Source organism: Hemicordylus capensis, chromosome 1 (genome assembly GCF_027244095.1).
Source record: "Hemicordylus capensis ecotype Gifberg chromosome 1, rHemCap1.1.pri, whole genome shotgun sequence".
NCBI classification, from domain to species: Eukaryota; Metazoa; Chordata; class Lepidosauria; order Squamata; family Cordylidae; genus Hemicordylus; species Hemicordylus capensis.
This window is the reverse complement of record NC_069657.1, coordinates 442,496,861-442,514,520: the sequence shown is the minus strand read 5'-3', so window position 1 is coordinate 442,514,520 and position 17,660 is coordinate 442,496,861. Positions and strand designations below refer to the sequence as shown.

The 17,660-nt window shown below is 44.4% G+C and overlaps 1 protein-coding gene across 13 annotated transcripts in view; it reads right to left on the bottom strand.

The window, feature by feature from the left end:
- EML6 (EMAP like 6) overlaps nucleotides 1-17,660 on the bottom strand; it is a 268,042-nt gene that overhangs the window by 81,482 nt on the left and 168,900 nt on the right. For all 13 annotated transcript variants that reach the window (XR_008306182.1, XR_008306181.1, XM_053245913.1 and 10 more), the window contains 3 exons: nucleotides 11,383-11,483; nucleotides 9,113-9,315; nucleotides 2,291-2,402 (listed from right to left, as the gene is read on the bottom strand). Coding sequence is in view for 11 of the 13 variants with exons in the window: in XM_053245913.1 (XP_053101888.1) it covers nucleotides 2,291-2,402; nucleotides 9,113-9,315; nucleotides 11,383-11,483 (416 nt within the window). In the remaining 2 variants the exon portion in view is untranslated. The remainder of the gene's footprint in view (nucleotides 1-2,290; nucleotides 2,403-9,112; nucleotides 9,316-11,382; nucleotides 11,484-17,660) is intronic.

The following is a 17,660-nucleotide window of genomic DNA, read 5'->3' as shown; positions in this document are numbered from 1 at the left end:
AACTTCACACCCTTAATCACAGTTTTGCACATTCAGGCATACTACAGTTCCAGCCTCTGGCAGTTTTAACTGCAGTTAAAGTGTACGTGTGAACCGGGCCAATATGAAACACTGAGAACGGGAAAGCATCCACAACGGTGCTTGTGAAAGCACATTTTGCAGCATCAGGGCCCTGAAAAGTTGTGCTATAGCTAGCAGAAGATGAAGCACCAAAATGCATGCTATGCAGGCTCCTCATCTGCACAGGAATAAGCTTGTGCAAGAAGTTGCACAAGAGGTTGTGTTAGTGCATGACCTGGTATGGAATAGAGGTGACGTTCTTCACACAGCGACCATGTGCTATGTCCTTATGCTAGTACCATAGTATTTTAAGCCAGCACAAGAGTAGTTTGGCTGCTACCTCACTGCAAAATATTACTCTCTGTAGACGATAAAGGAGAAACAGAGAGCAGTTTTGCACATGCAGCTAACATGACAAGCCACTATGATGTGTAGCGCTCTGCCATACAAAGGCAACGGGCTAAGAAGGCTGCAATGCATATGGGAGCATTTTACTGTAATAGTAATGCACTTTGTACATACATTCTGCTGGTGGTGGAGAGCAACATGCAAAAAGAAATACAGTATAGGAGCTAAACGTTCATGCAAAGCCATCCATTCAAAAATTTGTTACGGTTGCAGCAGAACACCATAAAATATTCATTCAGTATTAATGAACGAACAATTGTTTGCATTCATGGCTTGAGTTCTGAGGCTCCAGCTAGATGTTATGGTAGCCAAAGGGTGGCCACTGGAAACAGCAGCCCTGGATTGCCTCTTCTGTCCCCTGGAATATCTGACAATTTTAAAACTGATGTGATGTCATGATGCTCTCTAAATTTCCCAATCCCCTGCAAATGGCATTATTAAGTGGAGGGGAGGCAGGGATACTTGGAGTGCAATGCTCTCGCCTCGTGTGTTTCGTATAACTAGCCATTACTGGGACAGAGAGGAGGAGGTGCAGAGAAGCTGCTCATGGCAGCACAGGCCTGCGGATGCTGTAACGTCTAGTTCCAACCGGAGTGTCAGGGAAATGCTCTTCCATGCACTATAACAGAATGTGCTACTTAGTCATGTATACACTCCTAAGAGGTGCTAAAATGACTGTTAGCATGCGCCCAGTGTTATAACAACTGACAAACAAATGTATAGGATTCACAGGGTTGTACACTCCTTTCAGATCGGTTTATGTGGCCAAGGAAGGCAGCGTTGCTCTTTTGTCAGGCACCTTTAGCTGAACTCGAAACACAAATTCTCAGTGGAAACAGAGGGCTGCTTCGTACTTACATGGAAGACTACTCAGGTTTCCCACTGAGCATATATGGAGGCTCAAGCAACATGCGATGGCAGCCAATCCATGTATTCAAACCAAATCTATCCCAATCACATGGAAGGTAAGGAGTGAGATTTAATGAGCACAAGGAGTGTGCAGGTGAGGGGTGCAGAACTCTGCCACTGCCCATGGCTTGCCTTCTTGAATTCTATCCCTTCCTATCACTTGTCCTACAGCTGGGCTGACACAAGAAGGAAGCCCAGTAGACTGAGAAGCATTTAGGAGGAGCGGCTGCAGGGAAGTAAGTAGCAGGTGCAAGAAAAGCTCAGCTCCTTTCGCCCTTAGCTGTGTTGCTTAATAAGAGAGAGCTCGCCACCCCTGCTTTTTATATGACTGTTCTAGATCTGGTTTTAAATGCATTGATATGCTACCATCCCATGTAGTCTGAGTCTCCACTCTTTTGTGGTCTGCTTCACGAGCACAGAACAAGATTTTACTGTTTTGGGGGTGCTGTGATGTAAAACCTACCAGGGCATTCTGAGAAAAACAAAATGGCGTCCATCAGCCAAGATGGCAAGAAGGCGGGACGCCAGTGAGTTCATGTGCCCCCCTGCAATGAGAAAGAGACGAGGTGGCCTCCCAAATTCTAACTAGGTCTACTTCCGAGTGTACCTAAATCATACACAAGTACACTTTATGTCTCTAGGTGCACATTTGAAACATCTTCAGTTTCTCATTACCACTTCCATGTGTGGTGGCCACGGAGGAAATATCTGCCAGGTTGGCTGCCACACTGGTCCATACACACCTGCCACCATGCACAGGACTCATTTTTCAGCACAATGCAGATCTGATGGTGTCCCTGGAAGGAGCTAAAGCAGATTTGCTAGGAGTCTGCAATTTGCCTAGAAGTTGGGGAGCAGCTCTCTTAGGATCAGCTTTTCTCGCTCTCTCTTCAAGCGGATAGAGCAATAATACCTTTAGAGCCAGGAGACAGTGCTGCTCTTTTAATGGCATACGTCTTCAAGCACCTTTCAAATGTATCATCCCAAAGTGCTACCACACCATCCTTCCCACCTGTCACAAAGCCCTGCACAAAAACAGATTCAGATATATATGTAATGCATTGACATTAAAGAGCTAGTTCATAAAGAAGGCTGGGTTCACATGTCATTGAACTACAGAATGAAATTTTGTTCATATGCTATGCACAGTATTGATTTATAACTACCTTCCACACATGCGTTTTCTCACTATTATAAGATCCAGTTCACAAGTACTGTGGGGCCTATGCTATTGAGAGGAAAATGCACTGACTTCAATCAGATTAATGATGATAAATCCTAAACCAACATGGTGTAGTGAGCCAGGTTCTGAATAATGTGACCTGTCCTGGAAGTGGTCATCTTACGCAAACAAAATAAGCAATCATGAGTGGGAAGACAACCTGGCCAGACTTCTTTTGGAGCAAACTAATTGGGTCATCCAGGCGTGGAGCAAAGCTGGCGGTGGTCCATGTTTGGCTGCCGCCATGGCCCCCTGGGCCCGCCCCGGACATCAGACGTGGGGGCATGGTCTCCCTCCCAAACGGGGCTGCGCAGCTGCCCCGTTGGAAGGGAGATTGGCCCGCACTGCATAGGGCAGCGCAGGCTGGAACGACTCTCCCTGCTTTTAAAGGCAGGGAGAGCCGTTCCGCGCGGGTCAATCTCCTTCCCAAACGGGGCCATCGGCCCCACTGCATTGGCAGTGAGGCCAGGAGCAGCTCTCCCTGCCTTTAAAGGCAGGGAGAATTGCTCCAGCCTGCACCGCCAATGCAGCAGGGCCGATTTCATTTCCAATCGGGGCCGTGCAGCCCCATTTGGGAGGGAGACCACACCACCACGTCTGATGTCAGACATGGGGGTGTTCTTTGAACCCACTTGCCCAATGGTGGCCCCACCCCTGGGGTCACCAGATTCCTATGGGACAGGGCTCCTGTTGCTTTGATAACTGTTTTGAAGAAAGAATTTGACCTGGTTCAGCTTCCCCTGTCACCATGCTACAGTGGTGGGAAGGCCGTACTCAACTATTTTCTCTCTTACACAGTTCCTTCCCTACCTTCTTTCTTATAGTCCATCCTGAATGCTAAGGCCTACTGAGAATGCCCTCTTGTTGCTATGGTGCATATATGAGCATTTGTGTAACACACTATCATCAGGCAGAAAGATGTTCAGCTGAGCAAAGCACCCTGGGTCAAAGAGACTAGCAGGGAGTGTACAAGGTCAAGACTGGAGGGTATTAAGGAAGGATCATCCCAGCTGTCTTTAATAGACAGGAACACCTATCAATGACAACACCTCCTCCAGCTGTAACTAGAGACAAATGGATTCCTCCAATAAACTCATCCAATTTCCAAAGGCACTTTTCTCTCATACCCTTTTCTAAAGAGCCAGACCTTGCAAAAGTCCCACCAGGGAAGGGAAGAGAGGCATCTTGGGTGGGGTCTGACAATTTTTCTATCTCTGCTTCACCCCTCCAGGTGATCCTGCTGCCTATAAAAAGACCAGGCTGCACCAGGGGCGCGAGCATCTTGGCTCTCAGCCTTGGGGGGAACAGATGGGGGCCCCAGAAGATTTGAGGAACACCCCATGTTTTCATCAAGGACTATGATATCCTTCTAGAGTGGCAGACAGAGCTGCATGATTGAAGAAGCTGGGGACCTGTTTTTATTGAAACAGAGGAGCTGGGTGGTTGGACGAGGGAGATGCATCTGAGAGAGCAGAAGAGTGGAGATGGTATGGGGATGGTGATTTCACGGGTAGTAGGCAAAGGGAGATATGGTGATGGAAGTTGGGAGGGCTGTTACAGGGGGAAAGAGTCCAAGCAATTGAGGCCTGTTCCATTTCCACCTCTTCTCCCAAACCTGTGGCCCCAGGGAGCTCTGGGAATACTCCCGCTAGGATTAGGGTGCTGCTGTTGAAAGCCAGGTCAGTAAATGGCAAAACACCTCTCATTCACGATCTGATTGTAGATGAGCATGCTGACCTGGTATGTGTGACAGAGATCTGGTTGGATGGGATTGGTCTTTCTCAGCGTTGTCCTCCAGATTTCCTGATTCTGCAGCAGCCTTGCCTTGAGGGTCGTGGAGGGGGCGTTGCGATCATCTATTGTGGGACCTTTTCCCTTTCCAGGTGCCCAGTTAGTCAATCTCAGAATTTCGAGTGTTTATCCTTGAGGGTGGGCCTCCAAGATAGGTTGGGGATTTTGCTGGTGTACCGATCACCCCGCTGCACTTCAGTCTCCCTACCTGAGCTGATTGGGGTGGTTTTGGAGGTGGCTTTGGGTTCCCCCAAGCTTATAGTCTTGGGGAACTTCAATGTTCACACTGAAGCCCCCTGTGTAGGAGCGGTTCAGGATTTCAGGGCCTCCATGGCAACCATGGGTTTATTTCAGCTGTTATCAGGCCCTACCATGTGGCAGGACATACTCTGGATCTGTTTTTTGCTGACCAGGAAATAAATGATCTGGAGGTGGGTGAGTTTGAGATAACTCCCTTGTCATGGACAGATCATCATCTGGTTTAGTTTGACTGCTCCGTCTATACTCTGCAGGGGTAGTGGACCAATTAAAATGGTCTGCCCCTGGAGGCTTATGGATCCACTCAGTTTCTAGACAATGCTCAGGGAATTTCCAGAGTTCAGAGCTGGTGACTCTGTTGAGGCCCTGGTGAATCTCTGGAACATGGAGACAGCCTGGGCTATTGACATTGTTGCTCCTAAACACCCTCTCTGGCTTGGTGGAGCCCATTCTGCTTCTTGGTTTTCCTTGGGGCTTAGGGCAATGAAACAACTCAGACGACACCTGCTAGAGTCCATTTAGGGACTACTCCATGGGTGGTGAAGAAACAGTTTTTCTCTGCCTCCATTGCATCTACTCAGTGCAGACAACAGAGCTATTCTGTGTAGCAAAGGAATTGCTCCACACATCCACCCAGGTAATGATGATCAATTTGCATGTCACTTTGCAGATAAAGTTTCTTACAACCATGCTGATCTGGACTCCAGGGTTTTGGCAGTTCCAGCAGACATGTCTTAGGTACCATCTGGTCCTATTGTGTTGAATTCTTTTTAGTTAATTCAGCCTGAGGATGTGGTCAAGATTCTGGGCAGTGTGCGGGCAACATCTTGCACTCTTGTCCCCTGCAGTCAAACTAAACCAGATGATGACAGTTTATTAGCCTTCATGGCTAATAAAATCTGCCAGGGAGGGTACAGGCAGATGGTTGAAAGCTATAATTAATGCTTCATTAAAGAAGGGCAAACTACCACCATGCCTCAAGTAGGCAATGGTAAGACCATTATTTAAAAAGTCCTCCCTTGACTCCTCCAACCTGGGCAACTATAGACCAGTTTCTAACCTTCCCTTCTTGGGCAAAGTGATAGAGCGTGTGATGGCATCCCAGCTACAGAGGGCTTTGGATGATACAGATTATCTTGACCCTTTTCAATCTGGCTCCCATCCTGGATATGGGATTGAAACTGCCTTAGTCGCTCTAGTAGATGACCTATGCCAAGAGCTAGATGGGGAGTGCGTCCCTCTTGGCTCTGCTGGACCTACAGTGGTATTAAATACCATCGACCATGGTATCCTTCTGGACTGCCTCTTGAGTACAGGAATTGGTCTACAGTGATCCCCATGCATGTTACTTAAATAGTTGCAACAACTAAACTCTGCCCTCTGTAACTGGAGTGGTAGCTTCCTTAGTGCTTTGCTAAATGATCATAAACCGCAACACACAAAACATCTAGGAAGTCTTAGAATGATGCCAGGAAAAGTAACTGAGCAGACTTGGGAGGGGAATTTATATCCTTAGACAGAAGACCGATGTCCAAGACCTTCAGTTTTAAGCAATGTTATACATAGACAACTACCACACAATGGACAAATGAAAGCCGATTGGATAAAGTTATTACTATAGATAGAATCCCAGGCCAAAAAGAGCAATATAGTGGCTGACATCCTGACTAAAGCTGCATGCATACAGACAAAGCATGTCCACAGTGGTAGTAACCCCACTTCTGAAATGCAGGTGCTTTCACACAGGGGGAGAGCTGATCTCCTCTATGCAATTATGTCCCTGAGGACTGTGTCACCTCAGGGACATAACTGCATGGAAGGGAAGATCTGTGACAATCACATCCCCTGCACATGAGTTTCCATGCGTCAGAAGCAGGGAACACTACTGCTGCAGGTATGCATCCATGCAAATTTAGTCTAGATGTTAGCCAGCATTTGGAACATGTTATCATCCACCATCTCGGTCTAAAGCAGAGCTACTCAACTTCAGCCCTCCTGCAGATGTTGCCCTACGATTCCCATAATTCCTTGCTATAGACTGCTGTGGCAGGGATAATGGGAGTTGTAGTCCAAAAACAGCGGGGGGCCAAAGTTGAGCAGCCCTGGTCTAAAGGTAGAAAGAGGAATTGGGAAGGGAACAAAAGCAGAGAATGTAAAACCATGGGTGAAAACCATCAACTACTCTGAGATCTGTCGAGAAAAATGGAAACTTTGTTCATGACAATGAGAACATTTTTAGGTACAATAAACGATTGCACCACCTCATACCAGTTATTGTAGATCTGAAAAAGGTACAGAAAAGGTCAGCTAAAATGATCAGAGAGTTGGACAACCTACCCTATGAAGAATAGCTATGCAAGTTGAGACTTTTTAGTTTAGGGAAAAAAGATGACAAAAGAGGTTTAGAAAACTATGAGCAGTGTGGAAGAAGCAAATAAAGAGAAATTATTCTCTGTCATCCCAAACACTGTAACTCCGGAACATCCAATAAAACTGACTGGCAGCAAGTTCAGGATGAACAAAAAGAGCTTCTTGAAGATTTATTGCACAGGATGTTGCAGCGGCCATAGGCTTGTATGGTTTTGTCAGGAATTACCACCTCAAAGCTCAGAGGGAAGCACAAATGGTTGAATCTTACCTGGGACCAGCAACTTAGGAGGAAGAAGGCAGATGTGCAAGAGAGGGTTGGCTGAGAGCAACAGGTGCTGCTAAAAAAGCAGCAGTGGGGCAGGACAGGTGCATAAGAGCCCAAGGAAATCTCTCAAGACCCAGGCAACATTTTACAATAAGGCAAGGAGCTACGGTATCACAAGGATGTCAAATTCTGAGCAGAGCTCTCTAAAGCCAGACAGGGCAGCAACACCAAGGAGGAGAAAGGAGAGGTGTGTGATGGTGGTATGCTCCTGCGGAGAAGTCCAGCAGAGCAGACCAGATCTGGAGGTGTTGGCCAAGGATGATGCATAACCCCCTCTCATTCCTGACTGAGGTACAAGGGGGCCAGGGAGTGAGACATTGGGGGGGTCATGAAGCAAAGAACCAGGACAGGGTGTTTGTTTTTTAAAAAGGATTAGACCAGGGTTTCTTAACCTTGGGCCCCCAGATGTTGTTGGACTACAACTCCCAGAATCCCCAGACATGACCTTTGTGGATGGTGGGAGTTGTAGTCCAACAACATCTGGGGGCCCAAGGTTAAGAAACCCTGGATTAGACTAATTCATGGAGCTTTCATGGCTAGGAATGCAACTTTCATTTTCATGTACAACTCTCAGTTCTAGATGCTGAAGACAAACATTCTGTCTGTCCCCAGTGCCTGTCCTGCTCATACTTTTTGGAAACAGGCTTGATAGACCTTGGAACTGATTGAGCAAGACAATTCCTACATCCTTATGAGGAGCAAACCTAGTGTCACCAAGTCCTCCCTGACGATCTGCTTCAGATGCAGTTTAGTTAATAATTTTTGGATTAGGATACCGAGGATGCCAAACTAAAACAACTAGCTGACCCTGCACAGAGCATCTGTGCGCTCTTTGGGGTCGGCGGTTACCTCTTTCCTCCCACCTTCTGCCCCAGTCTCCACTTCCAGGCCCAGCCGCCTCTCCTCCCCACCGCCACTTCTGCCCCCCCTTTCTCCCCCCGGGCCTCGCCTCCTCGGCTGGGCCCGCCGCTGCCTCTGGCCTCTGCGGCCAGGCCTGCCACTGCTGCGGCGACCAATCCTCCTGGGTGTGCCTCAACCAATCGGGCCCGTCGGCCGCCCAGCCAATCAGCTGGGCGCTAGGACACACATTCCAAGGTACACCCAGGAGAATTATATATATAGACGGCTGACATGCAAACTAACAAAGCACTTGTGCAGCCATGTTGGTCAAACCCAAGGCGGCTGTGCTAGCGAGTTCCGCTAGAACCAGCATGGTGTAGAGAGCCAGCATGACTGGAATGTTGGATTAGGACTGGGGAGACCCAAGTTCAAATCTCTACTCAGCCATGACACTCACTGGGTGATTCTGGGTCAATCATTTATCTTTCAGCCTAAACTACTTCACAGGTTTGTTGTGAAGATAAACATAATCATGCATACTGCTCCGGGCTCCTTGGAGGAGGAGTGGAATATAAATGTAAATTTAAAAACTGTGTTGGGAGCTTAGGTTCCAGACTAGTGTTGTACTAGCACCAACATCCCTTTGCTTGTGCACAAAACTACACAACCTGTGATGTGACTCCTGCTGGGAAACCTCTTCCTCTATTCATTTGCAATGGAGGGATCATTTGCGCAAGAGTGCAACTTCAGCTGCAACTTTGCACAGCTACACAATTTTCTTGTGGGTGCACAACTTCGTTGTGCAAGAGTTTTGTTAGTCTGAATGTCAGCCAGCTTGTATACATGGTGTGGGTTGTGAAAAGAGATAAGTATTGACATAGTTTTGAAGTTCAACCCCAGAAAAGAATATGTGACAGCATAAGACGTACCTTGTCTAAGGCATGCATGGCAAACACAGGCCCATCATGAGCTTTCACTGTTTTAAGCAACAAAGTCTCTTTCCAGATGTAAATATCTCCTGTCACAGATCCAGAGAAAACTAAGTCCTCTATTCGCCCATAGGAAACACTCATCATGGTTTCCTGTTTCCCAATATTTCCAAAGATTCCACGTTTAGAGGTAAAACCACCACCTGAATTGTGAAGACATGAGAAATTAGGGACTTTCTTCCTAGTAAGTTTCTACAGGTTTGGGGTATAAGATTGTTTTGTGGAAGAAACTTTGAAACCAGGAGTAACCAATACTAATGTTAAGAACTATCTATAGTAGGAATAAATGAAGCATATCCTCTTCTTTTTTGAATTTAGTGGCAGAGTTTAGACACTTTAGAAGGTATCTCTTTAGTCAGCAGGGGGAAATTATATCAATTTGCTGCAATATATAAATACAGTTAAATAATGCCATCACTAATTTCATTTCTATTATGCCCAATGTGATATCTGCTCCGGACAACTTCCAAAGCCACAATATCTGTATACAGATACATGCAAGTATATTTCATTAAAAAACACTTAAGGGAGAAACAAGCAACAGCCACTGGAGGTACACTGGGTTGAATAGGGACAGTCTCCCGTTGTCAAATAGAAGAGAGACAGCACTTTAAAGAGATGTCTTTTTGCTCATTTAGGAGGAAAATTGTAGTAAAAAAGCTGTACAAGGGAATTGTAGAAAAAAAATGCTAGAACCCTCACTGACATATTGACCACCTCATACACTCCAAAATGTATGAGCCAAAATGTATGAGCTTCGTACCATGCACTTCATGTCACATACTCAATATTTCAGACAAGATGAACAATTTTAAGAAACATACATTAAGGCCAAAAGAAGCAGCAGCAGAAACTGATACAATTTTTATCTTAAAGCAAAATAAAATATTTCCCCATCTCAACTGAACACGTCTTAACATGTGATCTAGCACAACCTTGGCTATGCTAGGAACTTCTTGTCGATGATTTCCAGAAGAATGGTAGTTTGAAATATTGCCACTGTTGGCGCACAAACCCTACTGGAAAGCCTTCTACTGAGTCACACAGGGCTTTTTTTTTTTTTTTTTTTAAGTGCAACCAGACAATTAACATGCAGTTCCAAAAAAAGAAAAAGAAAAAAGTGAAGTTCCAAAATAATGTTTGTGCAGTTCAAAAATTTCAAGGAATGCAAAAGTTGTATTATATTACATGATGTTAAAAAGTGACTCCTAACAATGAAAATAGCAAAGTGAGTACCATATTTTCTCGTGTAAATGCCACGACACATACATTTTAAAAAGTTGTTTTAAGGTACCTATGGCGTTTATGTCAATGCGGCGCTTACATGAGAAAACAGGGGCAGGAGGAGGCATGGCAGCAGCACAGCTGGGTGAGACGCTTGATGCGGCCAAGACCAGAGACTCCACACGGCTAAGACTAGTGGCTCTAATCAGCCGAGAGGGCCTCAAAGCAATGGAGGTGGAAGAGGAGAGAGGCAACAGTGCATCTGGGCCTTCCTGAGTCCAGGTTTTCTTGCTCTACCCTCCCCCTTCCCCCCCCATTTTCCATGGCCATTAGGAGGCATTTTTGCTGAGAGAGCCTCAAAGCAATGGAGGTGGAGGAGTGGCGACAGCTGGCCTTATTTATTTGATTAATTGTTTATTGGCTTGGTTTAGCTGTGGTGTTTATGCCGATGTGGCATTTATAATGGTTTTTTTAAAAATGTCCAGTCTTTTCCCCCCAGGGCTTACACCGATGTGGAATTTTTAACAGAAGATACGGCAATCCAGTCTTCTTTACAAGCCATATCTTATAAAGTGTACTCATTTCTTTTCCCCGTGCCAGAAATTCCATTGCTAATCCTCAGAGTCTTCATTAATTAATATAACACTCTTCTGCAAAAGTGCTGTCAAATTCCTAATTTTGAGGATTTTCTTCCACCTTGTATAGGCTTCTAAATGCCATGGAATGTGATTAGGCAACAAAGTATGTGTGCACGGACAAGGAAAATGCAGGGATGTGTGTTGTAGCAGTGCACACAACACGTGCGAATTACCCTTACATATTATTGTGCAGTTCTGGATTTTCCTTTCAAAAAGCCCTGGGGTCACATGTTGCATCTGGGGAACAACAGCTTGGGCATGGCAATGGGCATGGCAATGGACAACTCAAAGGGTGGCACACTGAACAAGATGAAAAGGTCACATTAAATTCTTAACCTCACACAGTACCTGCTTGTTGCCAGAATTTGATGTGCTTCATTCCAACAGTCACCAATTTGTCAGCATGATGAGGGTTGCATTTCACTACAAATATTTTGTCTTTGTGACCCCTGAAACAAATTAACAAGTTAAGGGTGCATCAGTATTCTCTTCCTTGTATGACTGGAGATTTTGGAGCACTGCAATTTATTTTGGTGTGTGTGAGTTTTAAATATCTGCGAATAAGTTGAAGTACATTTTAAAAGTTGGAAATACGAACCAAACCACCACATGTGACACTAGACTGAAAGTGTATTTGCAGCAAACAGCAACTTTGGGGGAGGGCTGTTCTTGGGGATAAATGTTGCAGGGGAAAAGGCTTAAAAACCCTCTCTGACACTGAAGCCCCAATCTGGATTGGACCTCCCATGGCTGCTTTTGATCATGGTCAGTCTCACGTCCAGTTAGAGGCCTTACGGGTCTAGATGCAAATGGGTCGAGATGCAGAGACGTAAGTTTTGGGCAGTATAAAAATATGTTCAATTAATTATACTAATTAATTAATTATACTAATTATACTAATTAATTAATAAGTAAGTGTGTGTTAAGTACTAATTGTTATTATTACTTTACACACAAAGAGAGAGAAATCTTGGAAATAGAAGGTCCGATGAAGTCTAATCGGCAGTGGACGATGAATGAGGGAAGGGAGGCAACGCTGAATGCTATACTGGGAAAGGGGGAGGGTTTCCCGCCAAAAATAATGACAGAGAGAAGAAGCTTTAGAAGGTTGCTGTGGACATGGTCTCTGCACAGGCACAAAGCCCATTGGTGTGAAGACCACAACGATGAAACAAAATAATTAACCGTCTATGTAAATAAATAAATAAAATAAACCTCATACTACATGGGAGATGGCAGTGGTAACCCCCCCCCCCCCGTTTTCTACCAAAGAAAACCACAGGGCTCTGTGGGCACCAGGAGTCGAAATCAACTTGATGGCACACTTTACTTTACCCTTACACCATCTAGAGATACGTATATCAGGTGATATATAAATATGACTGATAGATAGATAGATAGATAGATAAAATACCTAGGTCCCACAGTTAAATTTCTAGGTGCCATGGCTCCCTGGCGCTAGGATTTGTCAAGCCCTGAGTTATAGGCATTTAATGATCTTGTCATTTGGTCTGCTTTTTAGTATGTTCTTCTGGTTTTTTTATATTATTTCCCACCTTTTTGTTTTTGGCTATTGCAGCCTGCACCTATACACCAGCCAAGCATAAATGTCCCTGGATCTGACCTAAATATTAGAGGAATGCTAGGAAATGGTAATGCTACCATAGATCTCTTCCCCACTGTGAGAAAAGGTTAAGGAATCTAGCCTGATAATACATACAGAGGGCATTTCTAGAAAAGTGGTAAGAAGTTATTTGTAAGGGATGGAGAAGAAATATAGCTATATTCAAGACACAGCATGGAGAAGAGGGACAGAGATCAAAGTAATTAAGAGCTATAAAGGGCAGTGTTTAAACCACCAGGCAGATAAGCAAGCAGCTATTAAATATTTAAGCAGTCTCAGAAGGAAGGCTGGAAGATCTGTGATAAGTAATCAAAGCACTTTAGAAGGATAATTAGAAAGGCAAAAAAATAAAAACAATATTTCAAAGAACAGTTAAATCAACAGAAATAAGGCCTCAAAGATAGTTCTTGATTAATTAATGTTACACTTGTCTGGGTTTGGGAATTTGCCATGATCAGTTTTAAATTATTGCTGTCTGGACTGCTAGAAGATTTGTGGTAAGCTACTAAAGCAGTAGTCACATGGGGGAAAGAAGTATTTCAGTTTGTTTTTATAAATCAAGTTTCTAGACCTTAAGGGTGTATTGGACAGCTTGAAAGGTAGAGGGGCAAAGTCAAGAGAAACCTCACAAGGCAGAGAGGCTATAGTGTCCTGGTGAGCTTTTTGCTCCTCCTCGTGGCTAGCAAAAGATAAGCAAACATATGCAATTGTCCATAAGTGTATACAGTCATAGAATTCAGCATTTTGAAGCACAATTTGGGATGATCTGGTTTGCGCTCACCACCACCACCACCCCCTTTAACACTTTGATCTCCCTGCTTTTTAACACTAAGTATACAAAATTCTATGTATTACCTTTCACAGGGTAATATATGGGCACAATGAAAAACAGGCTGCTTACCAGTAACAGGTGATCTTTCTGATGATCCATGTTCACTCACAACTTGAGTTCTGTGCCTGTGCAGTAACCCGTGCAGAAAAATCCAAAGCTCCATGAGTTGTTCTTCAGCTCCGCTAAATCATGAACGTGGCATGACTGTTATTTTCAGTGGGAGAGCATCTTTCTCAGTTCCTGAACGGCCACTGAGATGAGCGAAGAATGTGGGTTGATGGAGTCAGGTAAGTCATTATTACTGTGGAAGTATCCTTGCAGTGGGGTAGGCCGGGCGGGTGTTGTGAGTGAACATGGATCACCAGAAATATTACCTGTTACAGGTACTGTAAGCAACCTTTTTATCTTCAAGGTGATCCATGTTCCCTCACAACTTGGGTGATTAGCCACCTCACCTGAAGGTGGTGGGTGCTAGGTTACATTTAGATCACCTTTTAAAAAAAAACATATTTCTCTATGTAAGCCGCTTTGGAAACTGTTGAAAAGCAGTATATAAATAGTAGTAGTAGTAGTAGTAGTAGTGGTAGTAGTAGTAGTAGTAGTAGTTTTTTAGCACTGCCCAACCAGAGTTAGCCTCCACCGCGGAGTGGATGTCCACAGCATAGTGTTTGGTGAAGGGCAGGTCTGATGACTACATAGCTGCTTTACAGATGTCTTTTATGCTGATGGCCAACATGTGGGCTGCTGACGTGGTCATAGCTCTAGTAGAATGCACCTTGACCCTTGAGGGAGGCTTCACCCCTTGTTGGTTGTAGCACATGGAGATAAGCTCTACAAGCCAGTGGGACAATCTCTGTCTTTAAATAGGCAGCCCTTTGTTCTCTCTTTTATATGAGACAAACAGCTTGTAAGTTTGTCTAAACAATTTAGTCCTATCCATGTAGTATAGGAGCAACCTCCTGACATCTGAGTGCATAGATTTCTCCAGAGGAGTATAAGGGTTTAGGGAGAAGGTGGGTAATATAATGTCCTGATTTAGGTGGAAGTCAAAAACTATTTTTGGTCTGAAGGAGGGATCTGTCCTCAAAACAACTTTGATTATAATTTGGTGTGAGGAGAGTTAGCTCAAAAAACTCTCCTTGATGATGTTATGGCAACCAGGAAGACAACTTTTAAGAAGATTTTAGCAGAGATGTGAAAATCGATTTCAATTCAAAACAGTTCAACTTAAATCAGGGTTATTAAAATGATCTGAAAAGGGCAATTCTATTTGAATTGAATTTTCAAAATTCAATTCAAATTTGATTGGAGAGGTGTTGGGCACTTTTAAAAAACCATTCAGGATACCTGATTGGTTTTAAAAGGTGCCAAAACAGGGTCGAATCAATTCAAATTCAATTTGAATCAAATTTTCAAACCAGATCTGAATTCATAACTAATTTTTGGAATTCAATTCAAATTCAAAATGAAAAATTTGTTTCATGTATATATCTAGATTTTAGGGAAATAGAGGTGAGAGGTTCGAAAGATGCTTCGGTAAGTGAAGATAAGACCAATTATAGACTGCAGAGTTCAATGGGCTCCGACTGTTGGGAAGAGGTTATTTATTCCTTTGAGGAATCTCTTAAAGTCAGCATGGGACTCCAAGGCATCCATCCCAGCCTTGATGCCTTGCAGAGAGTGCAGCTGCATGAACTTTGTTAGAAGGATTTGAAAGTCCAGATTGTTTTAGACTTGTCTAAAGGTATAGAAGGATTTCACAGATAAGAGTCAAAAGCACGCTTGGATGCAGCATATAGCAGAAATTGTTTTCATTTGCATATGCAATTCCTCCGTGTTGGCTCCTTTCTTTCATTCAGAAGGATATCATCTAACAGTTGAGCTTCCAGGCCATTGGGTTCGACACCAGAGGCTGGGATAGAAGACATGGCCTGCTCTCTGTGAAAGATTTTGGTGGAGTGGGAAGTGTCGACGATGTCCCTGAGACAGATGTAGAAGGATAGGAAACCACGGCTGTTGATGCCACCACAGGATGAGTAGGATGCACCGAGTCCGTTCCTGTAGTATTTTGCTCATGAAAAGCAGGGGAAAGGGAGGGAAGAGGTAGAAGAAGTGTTTTGTCCAGGGAATCTGGAAGGTGTCTTCCATGGAGTTATTTCTTATGCCTGTACAGTGAATTTTTTGTTGTACTGCGTCACAAACTGGTCCATCAATGGGATCCCCAGATCTGAAAGATGTTCTGGAGAAGTTCCAGATATATCTCCCACTTGTGCAGCTGGGAGGGGTTGAAATCTCTGGTCAGTGCATTCATCAGGGGTTGTCTGTGTCCCTGATGTGTTAGGCAACTGGATGGATGTGGTGGTTTATGTTCCATTCCCAAAGCTGCAGTGCTAGGTTGCAGGGGGAATGGAAGACGTCCCTCCTTGGCGGCTGACGTAAGCAATCGCTGTCGTGTTGTCTAGCAGAATCTGTACTACTTGATTCTTTAGGAGGGGTAGGAAGGATTTTAAGGTATGGAAGACTACAAATAATTCCAGGAAATTTATGTGAAGGGTGCATAAGAACATAAGAACAGCCCTGTCATAAGAACATAAGAACAGCCCTGCTGGATCAGGCACAAGGCCCATCTAGTCCAGCATCCTGTTTCACACAGTGGCCCAACAGAAGCCTCTGAGGAGCCCACAGGCAAGAGGTATGTGCATGCCCTCTCTCCTGTTGTTGCTCCCCTGCAAATGGTATTGAGAGGCATCGTGCCTCTGAGGCTGGAGATGGACCACAGCCATCAGACTAGTAGCCATTGATAGACCTGTCCTCCATGAATCTGTCCAAGCCCCTTTTAAAGCCATCCAAGCTGGTGGCCATCACCATATCCCATGAAAAGGAATTTCATAGATTAATTATGCGCTGTGTGAAAAAGTACTTCCGCTTGTCAGTCCTAAATTTCCCAACCTTCAGTTTCATGGGGTGGCCCCTGGTTCTAGTGGTGAGAGAGAGGGAGAAATGTTTCTCTGTCTACCCTCTCCACTCTATGTATAATTTTATACACTTTGATCATGTATACCCTTAGTCACCTCTTTTCCAAGGTAAAGAGCCCCAGATGCTGTAGCCTAGCCTCATAAGGAAAGTGCTCCAGGCCCTTGATCATTTTGGTTGCCCTCTTCTGCACCTTTTCCAGTTCTACAATATCCTTCTTAAGATATGGTACCAAAGCTGTACGCAGTACTCCAGATGTGGCCACACCATAGATTTGTATAAGGGCATTATAAGATTAGCATTTTTATTTCCAATTCCCTTCCTAATGATTTCTAGCATGGAATTAGCTTTTTTCACAGCTGTCTCACACTGAGACGATACTTTCAGTGAGCTGTCCACCATGACCCCAAGTTCTCTCTCCTGGTCAGTCACTGACAGCTCAGATCCCATCAATGTATATGTGAAGTTGGTGTTTTTTGCTCCAATGTGCATCACTTTACACTTACTTACATTGAATCACATTTGCCATTTTGTTGCCCACTCTCCCAGTTTGGAGAGATCTTTTTAGAGTTCCTCACAATCCATTGTGAATTTCACTACCCTAAATAGTTTAGTGTCATCTGCAAATTTGGCCACTTTGCTGGTCACCCCAACTTCTAGATCATTTATGAACAAGTTAAAAAAACACTGGTCCCAGCACCGATCCCTGGGGGACCCCACTTCCTACCCCCATTGAGAAAACTGTCCATTTATTCCTACTCTCTGTTTCCTGTCCTTCAACCAGTTTCCGATCCACACATAAACCTGTCCTCTTATTCCATGACTGCTAACCCTACTCAAGAGCCTTTGGTGGGGAACTTTATCAAAAGCTTTTTGGAAGTTCAAGTATACTGTGTCAACTGGATCACCTTTATCCACATGCCTGTTGACACTCTCAAAGAACTCCAAAAGGTTAGTTAGGCAAGACTTTCCCTTGCAGAAGCCATGCTGGTTCTCCTTCAACAACGCCTGTTTTTCTATATGCTTAACAGTTTTGTCCTTAAGTATGCTTTCCATCAATTTACTCGGCACCCAAGTTAAGCTGACCGGCCTGTAATTTCCCAGATTCCCCCTGGATCCCTTCTTGAAAATTGGAGTCACATTGACTACTTTCCAGTCCTCTAGAACAGAGCCTGATTGTAGGGACAAGTTATATAT